The following is a 16,142-nucleotide window of genomic DNA, read 5'->3' as shown; positions in this document are numbered from 1 at the left end:
GAAACTTTTTACGGTAAACGTAACAGGAAATCCATATATGCATAAATTAAAGAAAAACATACGAATTACTCCTGAACTATTAGATCGATCAAGTTACCCCATAAACTATGAAACCAGACATTCTACAGCCCGAACATTTCAAACCAGATTCATAACCCCCTAAACACTATTTTGAATGGTTTTGACTTAAGACGGTACATGTGGCAATCTAGTAAAACATAACATAGGTCCACATGTCATGCCTCTTTCTTCCTTCTAAGCGGCGGAGGAGGACCTGGACCTATCGGTGGTGGTCAAATTCTAAGCGTTGCTCGCCGCTGCCGGTGAGGAGCTGCCCGTTGAACGGCCGTTGAACGGGATGCACGACCTCGCCGGGTTTGACCACCCCACCCTGTGATACCTCAGCAACTCGACGGGGATGGTGCCGGCGATTCCGTCCTACCCGAGCGACGCAGGCATGCGCGTCACCGTTGCCCAAGCGTTGTGGCCTCGCCGCTACACCGCCCACCATCTTCCTCCATCATCCACCGCACTCCTTAAGGCTACCAACTGTTCCGCCACCGCGTTCTTAGCCTAGACCACCGCCATCGACCGTCGCTTTAGAAGGAAATAGAGAATGAAGAAATAAGAAGAGGGGAAAAGAATAGGTTAGCCGGCTGGGATGATCCAGTGACTTCTTGCTCTCTTCCCCGATCTTTGCTAGTACTGCCCATCCTCCCTAACCTCGCCGTTGCCCCTCCCAACCGTCGCACATATCCTCGTCGACCTCCAACACCGTTGCCCCTTCCATCAAGGCTGGCGACCGTCGCGTGTCTCGTGGCAACCTCCGCTGCTTCTCCCCGTCCTCCTGACCTTGGTGGCCTCCGATGCAGGGAAGCTGCAGAGCTCGTGCTTGAGGAGGCGGCCGTTGGTGCGCATATCCTCCTCGGCCTTCGACGCGAGGAAGCTGCAGCGCTCGAGCTTGAGGAGGCAGTCATCAACCTCCAACGCAAGGTGGCGGCAGGTAAGATGCCACCGACTCCGAGGCAAGCGCATGTGGAGGGAGAGCGGTGGCGCGACGGCCTACTTGCTGAGTCGAGGAGGAGGAAGAAGCCCTGCTGAGCTCGACGGATGGGCACTGCCACGTGCTTCAGCGAGGGAGGAATCCGAGAGGATGGAGAGAGGAGGGTGTGGATTGAGTAACATAGGAGAGAGAGAGAGAGTGATATGGAAGAGATCTGACTGGTGGGTCCAACTGATTTTTTTTAAAAAAAAGATAAATGACTAGACTGTGATACGTACGGATGCCACGTAGGATCAAAACCATTTTAGATTAAGTTAGAGAGTTATTTATCCGGTTTAAATAGTTAAGGATGTAAAAGATCTTATTTTCAAGTTGAAGAGGATAATTCGATCGACTGTAGGAGTTAAGGGTGGTAATTCGTTTTTTTTTCCTAAAATTAAAACCACTCCTAACTCCTGAGGAGAATATCTTAAAAGCAGCGGCAGAAGCAGCAGCACATGCTAGCTAGCACAATAAATATACTCCACTGGAGTAGCAGCTCCGCCGACACCGACAGCATGCCCGCAGCGAGCATTCCCGTCCACGTCGCGGCCGCGGCCGTCGATCGATCGGTCGGTCGGTCCACGAATTTATGGGCGCGCCGCGAGAAAGCAACCAGGTTTCCATCTCCAACGTCGCACGGGTGGTTGGGCTCGCTCCCGACCTCCCGTCGACTCCACGTAATCTAATCTGCTCGTCTAATCTGATCCAGATCCATTAGGTCTCGTTCCTTTTTGTTAAGGTACATATTTTACCTTCTATTCTCATTTTTTTTAAATTACATAGTACAACTCACAACGCACGCGCACTCACCCCTATAAACACATGCACGCAAACCCTATCCCTATGAGCATCTTAGAAGACTGGACCAGCAAATCCTAGAGAGATTGACGAAGTCACCACAGACGCCTCGCTGAACCTTTTTTTAAACTACTGAACAGCACATTTTATACGAAAAATTTCTACATAAAAATTATTTTAAAATATCGGATAAATTTACTTTTAAAATTTAAAATAATTAAAACTCAATTAATTATGTGATAATGATTTTCTTATTTTACTACTTATAATCTTTATATTCAATGAACTCTAATGTGATATGTTCTCACGGAAAACTAGAAAAATGAAAAGCTGGTGGATGCCTAGCAAAAGGAGCTAGTAGTGAAGGAGTACTAATTTTCGTATTGTGGAACTATGGGTTTCACAACTTCACATCAACGGGTGTGGAGGGCCGTGCCATTTTGGTTAGGTTACTTGGCTTTCAATTACAAGATCAGACGGACGGATTTTGTAGGTTCTTTTATTTAATTTAGGTGGTGGTATTCTTTTTTTTAAAAGACCAGGTATATTTCATGTTTTAGAAGAGTTGCTCTATTTTAGATTTTCCTTGCTAAGGATGGCCGAATGTTTTCAAATACCTCATGTCTCATGAGGGATATGAGGGTGTTGCCGTTATACTTTAAATATGATTTAGTGTTAACTTGTAATAGTTTTATTATGCTCATGGAATGAATGTATGTAGTGGTCATCCCATAAGTGAAATAATTTAATATTATTTTCTGAAGGGTGTCATCAACATTATGATTTGTCACTCCATGATAAAATCTTAAGCTCATTTTAAAACATTAAGATTTTAAAATGAAAGAAAGATTTTAAGGGGGCATTGCATTTTAAGTTAAGATGCACCATCATTATTTTTCATGTGTAATTTTTTGTTGTATGTAGACATACCATAGACTTGTTTTTTTTCATATTGAAGCCTTATTTCTTCACATGGATATAAATAGACACCATAAAATAATTAGCATTTCTCATTAATCGCTGGCAATTTGATTTGGTTATCAGTTCTCACCAAACCCCACATAGAGCCTATAAATCCATATTAAGATCAACTGTGTCAACTAGAGTTGAAAGAAAGGATAATAGAAAAAAACGGCTATAAGGTTAAGAGCCTAAGATCAAATAAGTGCCGTGTGAGTGGCAAAAATACACTTTCTTTTATCACTTTTTGGTCACTAGGTGCCACGAGATCGCCGTTGGCTAACGTGCAGAGCATGCAGCTGGTTAACAAATTCAGCTTATATTATTGTACCTTAGCCCATAACATATGCTCCTAATTTCATTTTTTGTCTTGAGGAAATGACCCTTCTACCCCCACATTGACACCATTGCTTTGCCCACAGATGTACAATGATTAGCAGCAAGTTCAGTTCAGGCTGTCCTCAACCTCAAGGCCTCACCAACACTACAAGCAATTAATTAACCAATAAATAAATGGTTAATTAATTACAATCAACCATTTATTAAGTCACTTAACAATTAATTAGGAGTGATTTAATTTTGGTCATAGACATGGTTGTTGCAAATGATGTGGCAACTACCCAAAAAAAGCCCCTCATTTCTCTCTCTCTTCCACCTCCAGCCTTCCCTCCTCCTGCTGCTCCTCCACTGCAGCAAAAAGCAAGCAACCTCACCGAGGAGGGGAATGGAATGGAGCTGAGCCTTCTCCCCGCCCCACGCGTGTAGCCGCCGCCGCCGGCGAGCAGGTTTGGAGTGGGGGCGACGCGGCCGTGGAGAGCAGGTCTCGTGTCCGGATCGAATCGAAGGTATCAGTTCTTGCGTGGATTGGTGATCCAGCCAGACTTGGGGGTTGGGGGTTTCTTGTTTTATTTTTTTTCGTTTTGGGATTTCTTTTGATGCGTGGTGCTGTAGTATAGTAAATAATAGCCGTTTGTTCCAAAAGAAAATAAAATGTTTGGTAGATGTTTCTGAAGGCAGAAAATGGTTTGATCTTTCCAATCTGTTTCGAAATGTGGCTGGTTTGATCTCGACATCTTGTGATGCAGGGCGTTTCTAGTGTCAAAAAGAGAGGAGGGATGGCGATGACGGGGTACAAGTACCAAGCTCAGGAGTTGATGAGAGACTACTTGCTGGCTGATCCACTGGTTCCGTACACCTCGGTGCTCGTAGGCATTGCCCTGTGCAAGATGGTAATTTCGCCTGTTCTTGTAGTTTCTACCTTGTGCTTGATGATTTGCATTGCGGAATCAGCGCAATGCTTGTCACCGATTGCATGTTTGTGCTGTGTTGATTGATGAGAAGAATAGTTACATTTGAGAGTTTTGGTAGTACGAAATGACCATGGACTTCTACCAAGGAATGGCGCCAGAAGATCCAGCATGCTGTACAAGGATAATGATACTACATAGGACTACATTCTATCATATTGATTGATTCGAAAATATCAAATGTAGACTGCAGCTTCGGAAAAAATATAATGTTATCTAGTACTACTGTTTTTCAGCAAGCTCTGACCTCTGGTCATTGCATTGTACATATTGATTTTCCCCTTCATTCATAACTTTTAGGGATAGTTTCAATTTAATCGTTGGACCAAATTTTTAACAAGGTTTCTGTTAAATTTAGCATGCTTGGGATGGTTTCTATTAAGTAACATTGATCCATTATACTGTTTTCATTTTTAGTTGAATGAGCTTGTTTTAACTGAAGAAGGTAAAACAAGACATAAAAGGTATCTGGTATTTGAGTTATGACATAAAACTAACAACCGCCAACTAGATTTTTGCCATCTTTCGTCAACGACAAAATAATCTTCTGAAGAAACTTTTTGAATGCGACATAATATTATGTCATATTATTGCTGCAACTGACCGTAGCATTTTTGGACTTGTTTCAATTGCTTACCAGCTTTTAATTGTTCAACAACATGTTTCTAATTTCACAGTAGCATCTTTGGACTTGTTTCAATTGCTTACCAGCTTGTAATTATTCAACAGCATGTTTCTAATTTCGCAATTCACGATCCCTGTAGGCATATGATCTCACAAGGGTACTGAGCTCATTTTACTTCAAGGGATATTCTTCACTGACAAAGATACAACGTGTTGAATGGAACAACAGGTCAGCATTGCTAGAGCTAGTACATATATTGCTCCCTCCCTGATATTTTTCTTTTCGTAAATTTCATAGTAACAACAAGTTACCTTTTTCAGGGGTATGTCCAGTGCACATGCGATCTTTATCACAGCTATATCATTATATCTTGTCATGTCTACAGATCTTTTCTCTGATCGCCTTAAGGGGCCTATCACATTCCGCAATTCAATCATCTCCACTTTTGCATTAGGGGTACTGAATAACATTCATTATCTACAGTGAACTTTTTCTTTTTTATGCTGGAATTGTTTTAAATTGTTTAACTGACATATTTGTGTCCTGGCTGTATGCTGACAGGTTTCTGTGGGCTACTTCATCGCTGACCTTGCAATGATCTTCTGGTTGTATCCTTCCCTTGGTGGAATGGAATACGTATGTGTTCAGCATTTGTCTATATATACTATTATAAATTAAGTTAATTGCTAATGAATTAGGTTTAGTTAAATTTAGTTTGGTTTCAATAAGCTCATGCGATAATTTTGGCAGCATGTTAGACAGTTAGGTAGTGCCTGGTTAGCAATATCTTATTGTTGTATATTGTTTTGCAGATCGTCCATCATACTCTTTCTCTAGTTGCAATAGCTTACACAATGTTGTCAGGGGAGGGTCAGTTCTACACATACATGGTTCTTATTTCAGAAACAACCACCCCTGAAATTAACTTGAGATGGTAAGCAAGTTGAGCATGTTTCATTTCTTGTATGAAGTCATTTCATCTCAGTTATTTGGTTATAACATTCTGATGCTCGGATTTATTTTAAGGTTTCTTGACACAGCTGGACTGAAAAAGTCAAGTGCTTACTTGGTTAATGGTATTCTGATGTTCGTTGCATGGCTGGTAAGTGAAATTTCTTACATGTTGTATTGAATTAAGTAGCAGCCTTCTATACCAAGTGCTCTGTTCCGTACAAATATAAATGTGAAGTTTCAAGCATAATCTTCACTGAGGACCCATAATAAAATAATTATATCTATAGAACAAATAAGAACAAGAGAATGCACCATGTTCATGAGTTTGTGATTGTGAATAACTGTCCCCATAAAATTGTGTTGGCAATGTAACTTCACCAAGTTGGCAGCCGTAGTAGGATGCTTTCCTCATGTACCTGACTAAGCTATTTTAGTTGTGAGACAATTTCTTTTCCTTGGTGTCATACTTCTGGCTCTTTATCTTAGCGATCTTACTTCTTTCAATCAGGTTGCAAGGATACTTCTGTTCATTTACGTATTCTATCACATCTATTTGCACTACAGTCAGGTAATAACATATCCATTGCTGATGCATTTATGGACTCTTTATTCTATTTTATTGTGTTTATATGTACAAATACACATAATCTCTATGCTATCTAACACATTCTTACTGTTCTATCTTCTTATGCAGGTAATGCAGATGCATGCTTTTGGGTACTACTTGACATTTATTGTGCCATCGGTGCTCTTTGTCATGAACACAATGTGGTTTATGAAGATCTTGAAAGGCGTGAAGAAAACATTGGGGAAGTGGTCATGATCGATCCAGGAATGCAGATCCTAGAACCGCCAACAAGAGTTGGTATTCCAGCGATCATCCGTATGATCTTGATGTGTAAAGTTATGGACATATATCAGGTTAACTAGGTAAAGCGAATATGTAAAGTGCTAGTAGCAAAAACAAGTTTAGATTAGGCCAAATTGCCGCTATTTTCAGCAAGCTGGAATTTCCTAGCCTGTTTGGCACGGTACTGAAGTTCCCAGCACGCTGTTTCTCCCCTCCCGCATCGTGTGTATATCTGAAGAAATTTCTGTGGATCAGTTGCCCAACAGTACAACCTCAAATGCTATAGTATTTGTGACAATTACAGTATTTACCTGTTCTCGCTCAACTCCTGTAGGAAAAGACATGTAAAAACGGTAGCATATCTCGTTGCTGATGTTTGAATTCGCCAAAACACGTCCTATGAAAATTAATCATAACAAACGTGTGCATTTAATTTATTCACATTTGAAAGGAATCGAAATTATTTTCCTCTGTGCTGCACTAGAGCGGCGCAGCAACCGAATATAACTGAGGCAACAGCAACCAAAGGTTTCTTGATCTCAGGACAACGTGCACCAGCTATAGCTCTTCAGTAACCAGTAACCATGGGTCACACATTTCATGGGAATGCGAATGTAAAAGAACAGTAACAATGATAGAGCACAATTAACATTTCGGTACCAATTTCAAGCCTCTGATGTGGCATTCTTGTATTGACATTTACATGACACAAGGAATGAAAAGAAATAAGCGTGAAGGCTGGAGTATATAGCCATGAAGGTGGCCACACAAGAACTTCTGGGATATTTGTTGAATTTTCCTCTCCTAGATTTTATAATGACAATACTCGGCCGAAACTATGCTTCAAGAGCAGCATGAAGCAGAGCTGACCAGTCTCTCATTTGGTCTCTGGGAGAGGACCATGCCGGCCTGCGGGTTCTGAGCTGGCTGTCCTTGAAGCAATCTTTTTGCTGCAATTGGAATGCATAATGCATGTTAATTTTGTGCGTACTATCATAGCTTCAGTGCAAACAACTAATAAACGGTTAGTATTAACAAGGGTGATTGTAGATCAACATAAAGGTTGATTATCTAACAGCTTACAAATTTAATCCACAGACCATCTACCCATCTAAAATGTATAAAGGTAAACTCACCAATTTCATAAAATATGTCATTCACATTTGTTGCAGTTTTCGCAGATGTTTCCATGAAGAAAAGCCCATTCTCCTGTGCATATGTCTTTGCTTCCTGCAGAAAAAGGAAATGTAAGACATACAGGAGAACACCATAGCAAGTAAACAAGATGCAATGCAGCATAAAGCAGTATCATTCTCATGCCACAAGTACCTAATCCGTGCCAAGATCATGCTTTTTTTCCTCAAAAACTATACCAAAAAAACACGGCACAAGCATGCTGATAGTAAATAGCAGTAGCAACTACCTCAGACAGAGGATTACCAAGATTGGCTGTATGAAATACGTATTGCAGGATTCACCATTAACCATAGTTTTGTAATGCGTAATCTTTTTCCTAACAATACAATTTTCAATTAAACAAACTGAGTTCTGCTATGAACATAGTTTTGTAATGTTTGAAACTGAAATGAAGGTTGGCTGCAGATTAGCAACACAAAAACACGCGTTACACGCCGAGGCGCCGTGCATGCATTTCCTGTGGCCATGAATTCCTGGACCTTAACTCACACGCAATTCCATCCTCCCTCCCAAAATAAGAGGAGGTCCAGCCCAACTGCCTGATCATCCCGCTCCCTCCACGACGACACAGAGCCCAACTCAACCAGCTCACCAGACGAACCGAGCAAACGATCGAACACCCACCATGCACACCACGAACGGCGCGCCTGCATGCTGCGACGCCAACGCCGACACGCCCCCGCTTCACCTCATCTTCGTGCCCTTCCTCTCGCGCAGCCACTTCGGCCCCGTCACAGCAATGGCAGCCGAAGCCGACGCCTGCCACCGCGGAGGGCGAACCGCCGCAACCATCGTCACCACGCGCCACTTCGCAGCAATGGCCCCGGCATCCGTGCCGGTCCGTGTGGCGCAGTTCGGGTTCCCGGGTGGGCACAACGACTTCTCCCTCCTCCCGGGCGAGGTCTCGGCCGCGGCGTTCTTTGCCGCCGCGGAGGAAGCGTTGGCGCCGGCACTCGGGGCGGCGGTGCGTGGGCTTCTCCGCGAAGGGGGCTCCACCGCCACCGTGACAGTCGTCTCGGACGCGGTGCTCCACTGGGCGCCGCGTGTGGCGCGCGAGTGCGGCGTGCTGCACGTGACGTTCCACACCATCGGTGCCTTCGCCGCTGCCGCCATGGTGGCGATCCATGGACACCTCCACTTACGTGAGGCCATGCCAGACCCGTTCGGCGTCGACGAGGGCTTCCCGCTCCCCGTGAAGCTCCGCGGGGTGCAGGTCAACGAGGAGGCCCTCGTTCACCTCCCCCTCTTCCGCGCCGCCGAGGCCGAGAGCTTCGCCGTCGTCTTCAACAGCTTCGCGGCGCTCGAGGCCGACTTCGCCGAGTACTACCGTAGCCTGGACGGGTCTCCCAAGAAGGTGTTCCTCGTCGGCCCAGCGCGCGCCGCCGTCTCCAAACTCAGCAAAGGCATCGCTGCCGACGGCGTCGACCGGGACCCTATCCTGCAATGGCTCGATGGCCAACCGGCAGGGTCGGTGTTGTACGCGTGCTTCGGGAGCACATGTGGGATGGGCGCGAGCCAGCTCACGGAACTCGCTGCTGGCCTGCGCGCGTCGGGCCGGCCATTCCTCTGGGTCATCCCGACGACGGCGGCGGAGGTAACAGAGCAGGAGGAGCGCGCGTCCAACCACGGCATGGTGGTGGCCGGGCGGTGGGCGCCGCAAGCGGACATCCTGGCGCACCGCGCTGTGGGCGGCTTCCTCAGCCACTGCGGGTGGAACTCGATACTGGATGCCATCTCTGCCGGCGTGCCACTCGCGACTTGGCCATTGCGCGCCGAGCAGTTCCTCAACGAGGTGTTCCTCGTCGACGTGCTCCGCGTGGGCGTGCGGGTGCGTGAGGCTGCCGGCAACGCGGCCATGGAGGCGGTGGTGCCGGCCGAGGCGGTGGCGAGAGCGGTGGGTAGGCTGATGGGCGACGACGACGCTGCGGCGAGGAGAGCGAGGGTGGACGAGCTGGGCGTCGCGGCGCGCACAGCCGTGTCCGACGGCGGGTCGTCGTGCGGTGACTGGGCGGAGCTGATAAATCAGCTAAAAGCGTTACAGCTTACATCGTCACGAGACAGACGCACTGATGCAGTGACAAGGGACTGACTCACATGCAGGCCAGTAGTAAACAAATACGGAATACTAAAAGATCAAGATTAATTTATACAAGTTCATAAAAACACAATCCAACATCCTGCCCTTTACCAGTGTATTACTTCCTCTGTTACAGAATAAGTTAATTTAGTACAGGGTGTAACACATCCTACTAAACTACATCACATGTAACCGTATTGATTGTAATATTTGTACAGCTTGGGTCATATCATGTGGCCCATACTAACCGTACTAATTGGACCATATTATTTGGGCCGAAACGACATTATCACTTACGTGCTACCTATATTAACTGGGCTGGAACGGATCGCAACCAACACCGAACAGCCTTGCTGCTGAGCCCGAATGGCCGGCGATGACAGCAGCGCCGGCCGTTATAACCCATTGGCGGCAGCGAATTGGTCGGACAGCCACCGACAAAGGGAGAAGATGGACAAGTAGTATAAAACTGGAGGCTGATCGCTGACAAATTAAGGTGTGTGGGGGAGACAATGGATGCCTCTCGGTCTCGCCTCCAGCGACCGGCGTGGACCAGACCTACAACCACCTACGTGGTGAGACGTGAAGCAAGCGGCAAGGACGACGAGTGTGATTGCATCATGTCAATCGTCGCCTAGAAAGCCACCGTGCATTTCTTCTATTCATTTTGGTTTGCTTCCACTTCCAAAGCTGTATGTATATATACACTACTCCATATATACATGCAGCGTGGAATAATTTGCTCCAAAGTTAAAAAAGCAAGGTTTAAGAGGCTAGTGTGGCTGTGTGGCACATGCCTCCGGCAGCTGGCTCGAGTGATGTGGTCAACTAAATCGCTTGCAACGATGTACATGCCGCCGTCCAACAGCGGATCTCCGGCGTGTTTAGCATCAAATTAATCTTCCTGCAGATGAATACAGAGGACAATAACTCCTAATCAAACCGGTCACCCAAAGATTCAGTGGGCTACATGTATGGAGTAAGCCTGCAACCGTACCATTCCCCGGGGATTTTTTTTTTTTTAGAGAAGGGTATATTTTACCCGGCCTCTACATCCACCGGATATATGCAGCCATTTAAATTGGGATATATGCAGAACTCAGTAAAAAGATAAATGCCATTGTAAAACCGTATAGAAATGGCAAGAGTATTTGCCTATATTAGTTGTGTGACAGGTAATTTCACCTTTGCAACGTAGGATAGTGAAAAGATAACATAGCGACATCACATATAAAACCAGAGGGAGGGCGAGAGGAAGGAAAACATACCTCTATTTGCACCTGCCTAGTCTCTAGCAAATCGGCTTTGTTGCCAGCAAGAGCCACCACTGTACTCGAGTTACCTATATCAAAGGAGAAATCAATTATTTTGACAAGATAGATAATTGTCATATGGACTAATTTGTTGGTTATTGACAATACCAATAACCAAATCCAAAAGTAAAAATGTGAAATTGCTCAGAGGAGTTAATGTACGTAATAAACACATATTTGCAAGCAATAGAAAAATAATAAAAGAACTGATTATTCCTGATTATTTAATAACCATGCAGGAAGTCAAAGATAGCATGCAATGGAAACTGTACAAGGAACTAATTAAATGTATGCGTAAGTGATAAAATAAGGTGCCAACGATCAGCATGTCCAGAAACTCAGAGCTGTCATCTGATGAATTTTCCACAAATTAAACTGTTCAAGGAGCTGATAAGTTTCTTATTTTAAAAACTAGGTCCATGATCTTAAAAGAGCATGAGAAGACCTCAAACAGAGATGCCACTTTCTCATACAGTACAGCAAAGTACCTTGAGCTTGAAGTTCTTGAACCCATTTCTTTGCACGGGTGAAAGAGGCCTAAAAGTAGAAAGAGTCATGTTAAAATATCTGAAATGGCACTTCCCTCTATGCAATAAATAAAACAGTCAGAGTAGTTACACTAAGTTTAGAATGCTATAGTGCTTCTGATTTCTAGACCAATTGAACCTAACAAGGATGAATGCATGCTTTAGAATATGGCTGCAAAATACATCAATATGCATCTCATGATATAAAAGATCTCAAAGTTGGACACATATAGAGTCACGTATACATATGTATCTAGTTAGTGTAAAACCATTTAGAGGAACATCATAAGCATTATTTTGTCAAGCTTTAACTACATAACCTATCAATCACATATTGAAGTATAGATCATCATAGACATGCCATATAGATCTACCATTGGTACTACATACATAATGAATACTAAGCTATATCTTTCTGTATGAGATCAACATCAAGTTTTGCTGGCTGTGATTCTGTTAGGTGTGAAAATACTACAGAGTACAAACTACAAACATAATGATCATCAATTTTTTGAACTGCATTTATGCTCTTATACACGCTCATATCGGTAGCACAACACTATAGGGAGTTATTGTATCATAAACGAGTTATCATTAGTCAAAACAGCTGCCAAGAAAATCATGAACTCGACAAAAATGGAACGCCTATTATTATCAAAAACTATGGTTAGCAAAAGGAAACCAATTGCATTGTACTAACCGGATTCGTGATGTCATAGACAACTATGGCAGCAGCCGCACCCCTATAGTACATGGGAGCCAAGCTGTGATATCTCTCCTGCCCAGCTGTATCCCAGATTTCAAACTTCACGGTTTCGTCATTAACTGCTAAGGTCTGTGAGAAAAATGCTGCTCCAATTGTCGATTCCTACAGATAGATAGACCAATAGATTCATCATTTGGAACACAAAAACCTCTTGATCCGCAACTTCAACAAGACAAGAATATGAACTTATGAAGAGACTAACCTGAAACTCAACAAACTGTCCTTTTACAAAACGAAGCACCAAGCTAGATTTTCCTGCGCCCACATCTCCAAGAAGAACCTAAGATTCCAGGAACACTGAAAAAGTCAGCATTGCATAACACACAAGATTCTAGCAATGCAATATCTATATGCTTGCACTGAATTCCAAACTCCCCACGACATAAATTTGTGCTTATAAACAAATTTTCCCAGAAATGGAATTTAAACATGAACATAGAGATGGGCTCAAAATCATCATCACTGTGCACATGCTGGAGAAACATCAATTGCCATGAAAATTAGGAACATCATCTAAAACAACATCTTCTGATCAGGCCAAAACAAAACTACCGTGCGTCTATTCTAACAAAGAATCTAATAAACAAGACTTTAGCCATAATAACACCAGAAACATTTAATGGATAATTACCAATAAATATGCAATGCTATTATTATCCAACATAAGAGAGAGACCCCCCATGTATTCGCCTCGTCACAATCTGTTCAATTCAACCATCCTAAAGAGGACAACCTGATATATGATCGGATACAATCCCACGCGATTGCGAAAAAAAAAAGAGGAGAGAAATTCGCGACAAGATTTCGATCCGCGGGCGAAATCAACAACCGATATCGATCTAGCGCACGAGATTGGGGGAAATCCCTCACCAGTTTGGCGTTGCGGATCTTGTTGCCGGCGTTGGCCGCCATAGGATTCGACGCCCCCGCGGATCGGGAGAGCTCGCTGCTTGGCGGAAGCTTCGAGATCAAATTCGCACGCAAAGCAAAGAGGCGGAATTGGGGGAAAAAAATTTATCGTCAGCTTCCACGTGTGCTACACGCCCCTCTCTTGACTCTCTCCCCACTCTATCTTTTTTTCCCCTTTTTTTTTTTTGCTTTTGGTTTGGGAAATCCATTTTTCAGTTTAGCCCTTGTTCTTATACGTAATTACACTCGTTTCACTGTTGCCCCCACCTACTCCCACGTTTTCCATGCGGACCGGAGGAGGAGTAAACATGTCAACAGGAGGCACTAGGGGGTTTAGCATAAAAAGTACCTTAACATGCACTTCTTTTAGATGAAAAGTACTTAAATATACACTAATATAATCACCAATTATCCTTGCACAAAGTTTGGTTTGTAGAACTGAGAACAAGGAATTTGAGAATAGGAGTTGGAGCTTACAAATGCTTGGATGCGCCTATGAATTTAGAGAAATTGACTTGGAGTTGGGGTTCAGTAAATCTATCTTTTTCTTTAATACTTTCTCCGTTTCACAACGTAAGTCATTCTAGCATTTCTCACATTCATATTGATGTTAATGAGAAATGCTAGAATGACTTACATTGTGAAACGAAGGGAGTAATGTTTTAGTAAGTTTATTTTGAGATGTATAAACCTAGGTTGTGTTCATTGGCCATGGTTGGGAACCTTACCCTCCCGCACGGAAAACGGAGCGATCCATTAGTACGTGATTAATTAAGTATTAGCTATTTTTTCAAAAATAGATTAATTTGATTTTTAAGCAAATTTCGTATACAAATTTTTTTTGCAAAAAACGCACCATTTAGCAGTTTGAAAAGTGTGCGCGCAGAAAACGAGGGAGATGGGTTGAGAAGAGGGGGCGTCCGAACACACCCGTGGTCGATTCATATATGCCCCTATTTAAGCCAAATGGTATAGATCCATGTTCCTTAAATGAAATATATATATTATGAGGCCACAATTTGCTCAGATAAACTCACTTATCTCTTTGGCCAAACTCTTACATATGGCTCTCAAGTCTCAAGCAAGCAAGCTGGTTGTCTCATGTCCATGCAAAAAAGGGACAGCTTAGCCTAATACAATCTATTCCAACCCTGATCTTGATAAAATTCCAGTTCTATCCTTGCTAATGTGTCAAGCCACCTCATAGAATCCTTCTCCTTGTTGTTGACATGCCACTTGTTTTTATTTGTAGTTGTTGCCTCTAGATGTCCTTGGGCATGGGTGTTGATCTAGATAGATTTATTTACTTTCTCCTCCATCATCAATTCACTGTGTTTGGCAGTGTACGTTGGTTGCCTCTTAACAGTATCATGGTCGCCATAAAGATTTAGGCTGTATTCGGGAGGATGGTTTGGGAACCCCTCCTCCGCGGCATGTAAAACGAATAACGCATTGTTTTAGCTATTTTTTTAAAAAATAGATTAATATGATTTTTAAAGCAACTTTTATATAGAATTTTTTTTAAAAAAAACGCACCGTTTAGCAGTTTAAAAAGCGTGCGTGTAGAAAACGAGAGAGGTGAGTTGGAAAAATTAAGGAAAGAACTCAGCCTTAGAGTAGTTCAATTATATTTCTCAACACTATTCCTACAATACACATTGGCCTTGTATGTGTATATCATAATGTTGCCTTAGAAAAGTGATATATATATATATATATATATATATATATATATATATATATATATATATATATATATATATATATATATATATATATATATATATATATATATATATATATATATATATATATATATATATATAGCCGGTAGTTTATCTGCCAGAAAAAAAATATATTTCAGACATTCATTATCCATAGCATGCACCACCATTAACATCTTCAAGTCACTGCCTCACTGGTGCCCAAGAAAAGTGTTGCACCTTGTTGCCAACAAAAAGAAGGCATGCACTTACCATCAGAAAGTACTGGCAATATGTTTGTTGTACCTACTAAAAAAGTGTTTATTGTATGCACAAACACAATGCACACAAAAATATATAGGAGGTGTATTATGATAGCAGCTATTAGTTTCAATTCTCTTGCATATATGCGAAAATTCCCTCAAAGCATTGGCCTTAGATGTGATATTGGGATCTTAGGAGTTCACTAAAGAGTGACAACCAAATGTCAAAAATCCTATATAATGTCCCTTGTGGCTTTTAGTTCAACAGTGAAATGTTGCAAGTGGACCATCTATCTATTTATATGTAGGTTTGTAGGGGAATAACAAGAACAAAATTATCGGAAGATTTATAAATTAAAAGACAATGACATAGTCACTAAATGCATGTGTGTTTAGGTTTTCCTTGGGTCAATGATGTTTTAGGTTGCGAGGGATGACCATGTTGCGGTTGAACAAAAGGGTATGGTTATTAAGGTTGTGGATTGTTCAAGTCGCTACTATCCTTAAAGATACATGGACTAGCTACTTAGCTAGCTTTCATATTTATTATGGTCTGCTTAATGATGAGGTATACCATAATACCCATACACTAATTATTTGATGAATAGCAATGGAAAAGGAGAGAATGACGCATGGAACTTCACAAGTTATGGATGAGCTTGTTATTACTAGCTTCTTTGGATTTTTTATGAATTTTTAGAGGACTAAAATCCTTGGGAAAAAATTCGAATGATATCCTTTGGAACAAAGGAATATGAGCTATAATTCTTATGGATTGTCCTCCTACACCTACAATTCTATTGGAAAATAAACATCAGCTCAAACCTCATATTTTTATTTTCCTTTGA

At 42.5% G+C, this 16,142-nt stretch overlaps 3 protein-coding genes across 3 annotated transcripts; 2 read left to right on the top strand and 1 right to left on the bottom strand.

Moving 5' to 3' along the window:
• The first annotated feature begins 3,439 nt into the window (after positions 1–3,439).
• Positions 3,440–6,845, top strand: LOC4333664 (uncharacterized). The gene is made up of 9 exons (XM_015777092.2): positions 3,440–3,648; positions 3,889–4,032; positions 4,875–4,963; positions 5,056–5,191; positions 5,297–5,371; positions 5,548–5,669; positions 5,762–5,837; positions 6,198–6,257; positions 6,384–6,845. Exons 2-9 carry the CDS (start codon positions 3,919–3,921, stop codon positions 6,510–6,512), a joined length of 801 nt encoding a protein of 266 aa, XP_015632578.1. The 5' UTR covers positions 3,440–3,648; positions 3,889–3,918; the 3' UTR covers positions 6,513–6,845.
• A 309-nt stretch (positions 6,846–7,154) lies between these two features.
• LOC4333662 (ras-related protein Rab5A-like) lies at positions 7,155–13,441 on the bottom strand. The gene is made up of 7 exons (XM_015777093.3): positions 13,290–13,441; positions 12,622–12,699; positions 12,354–12,521; positions 11,615–11,663; positions 11,082–11,155; positions 7,676–7,769; positions 7,155–7,489 (listed from the first exon to the last, which is right to left on the bottom strand). The coding sequence occupies exons 1-7, from the start codon at positions 13,329–13,331 to the stop codon at positions 7,383–7,385; spliced, it is 612 nt and encodes a 203-aa protein (XP_015632579.1). The 5' UTR covers positions 13,332–13,441; the 3' UTR covers positions 7,155–7,382.
• LOC4333663 (UDP-glycosyltransferase 73C7) lies at positions 7,995–10,077 on the top strand. The gene has a single exon (XM_015777091.2). It carries the CDS (start codon positions 8,362–8,364, stop codon positions 9,823–9,825), a length of 1,464 nt encoding a protein of 487 aa, XP_015632577.1. The 5' UTR covers positions 7,995–8,361; the 3' UTR covers positions 9,826–10,077.
• Positions 13,442–16,142: the final 2,701 nt, after the last annotated feature.

This window comes from Oryza sativa, chromosome 3, assembly GCF_034140825.1.
Source record: "Oryza sativa Japonica Group chromosome 3, ASM3414082v1".
NCBI lineage: Eukaryota > Viridiplantae > Streptophyta > Magnoliopsida > Poales > Poaceae > Oryza > Oryza sativa.
The sequence above is the reverse complement of the archived record's forward strand: the minus strand, read 5'-3'. Positions and strand labels throughout refer to the sequence as shown.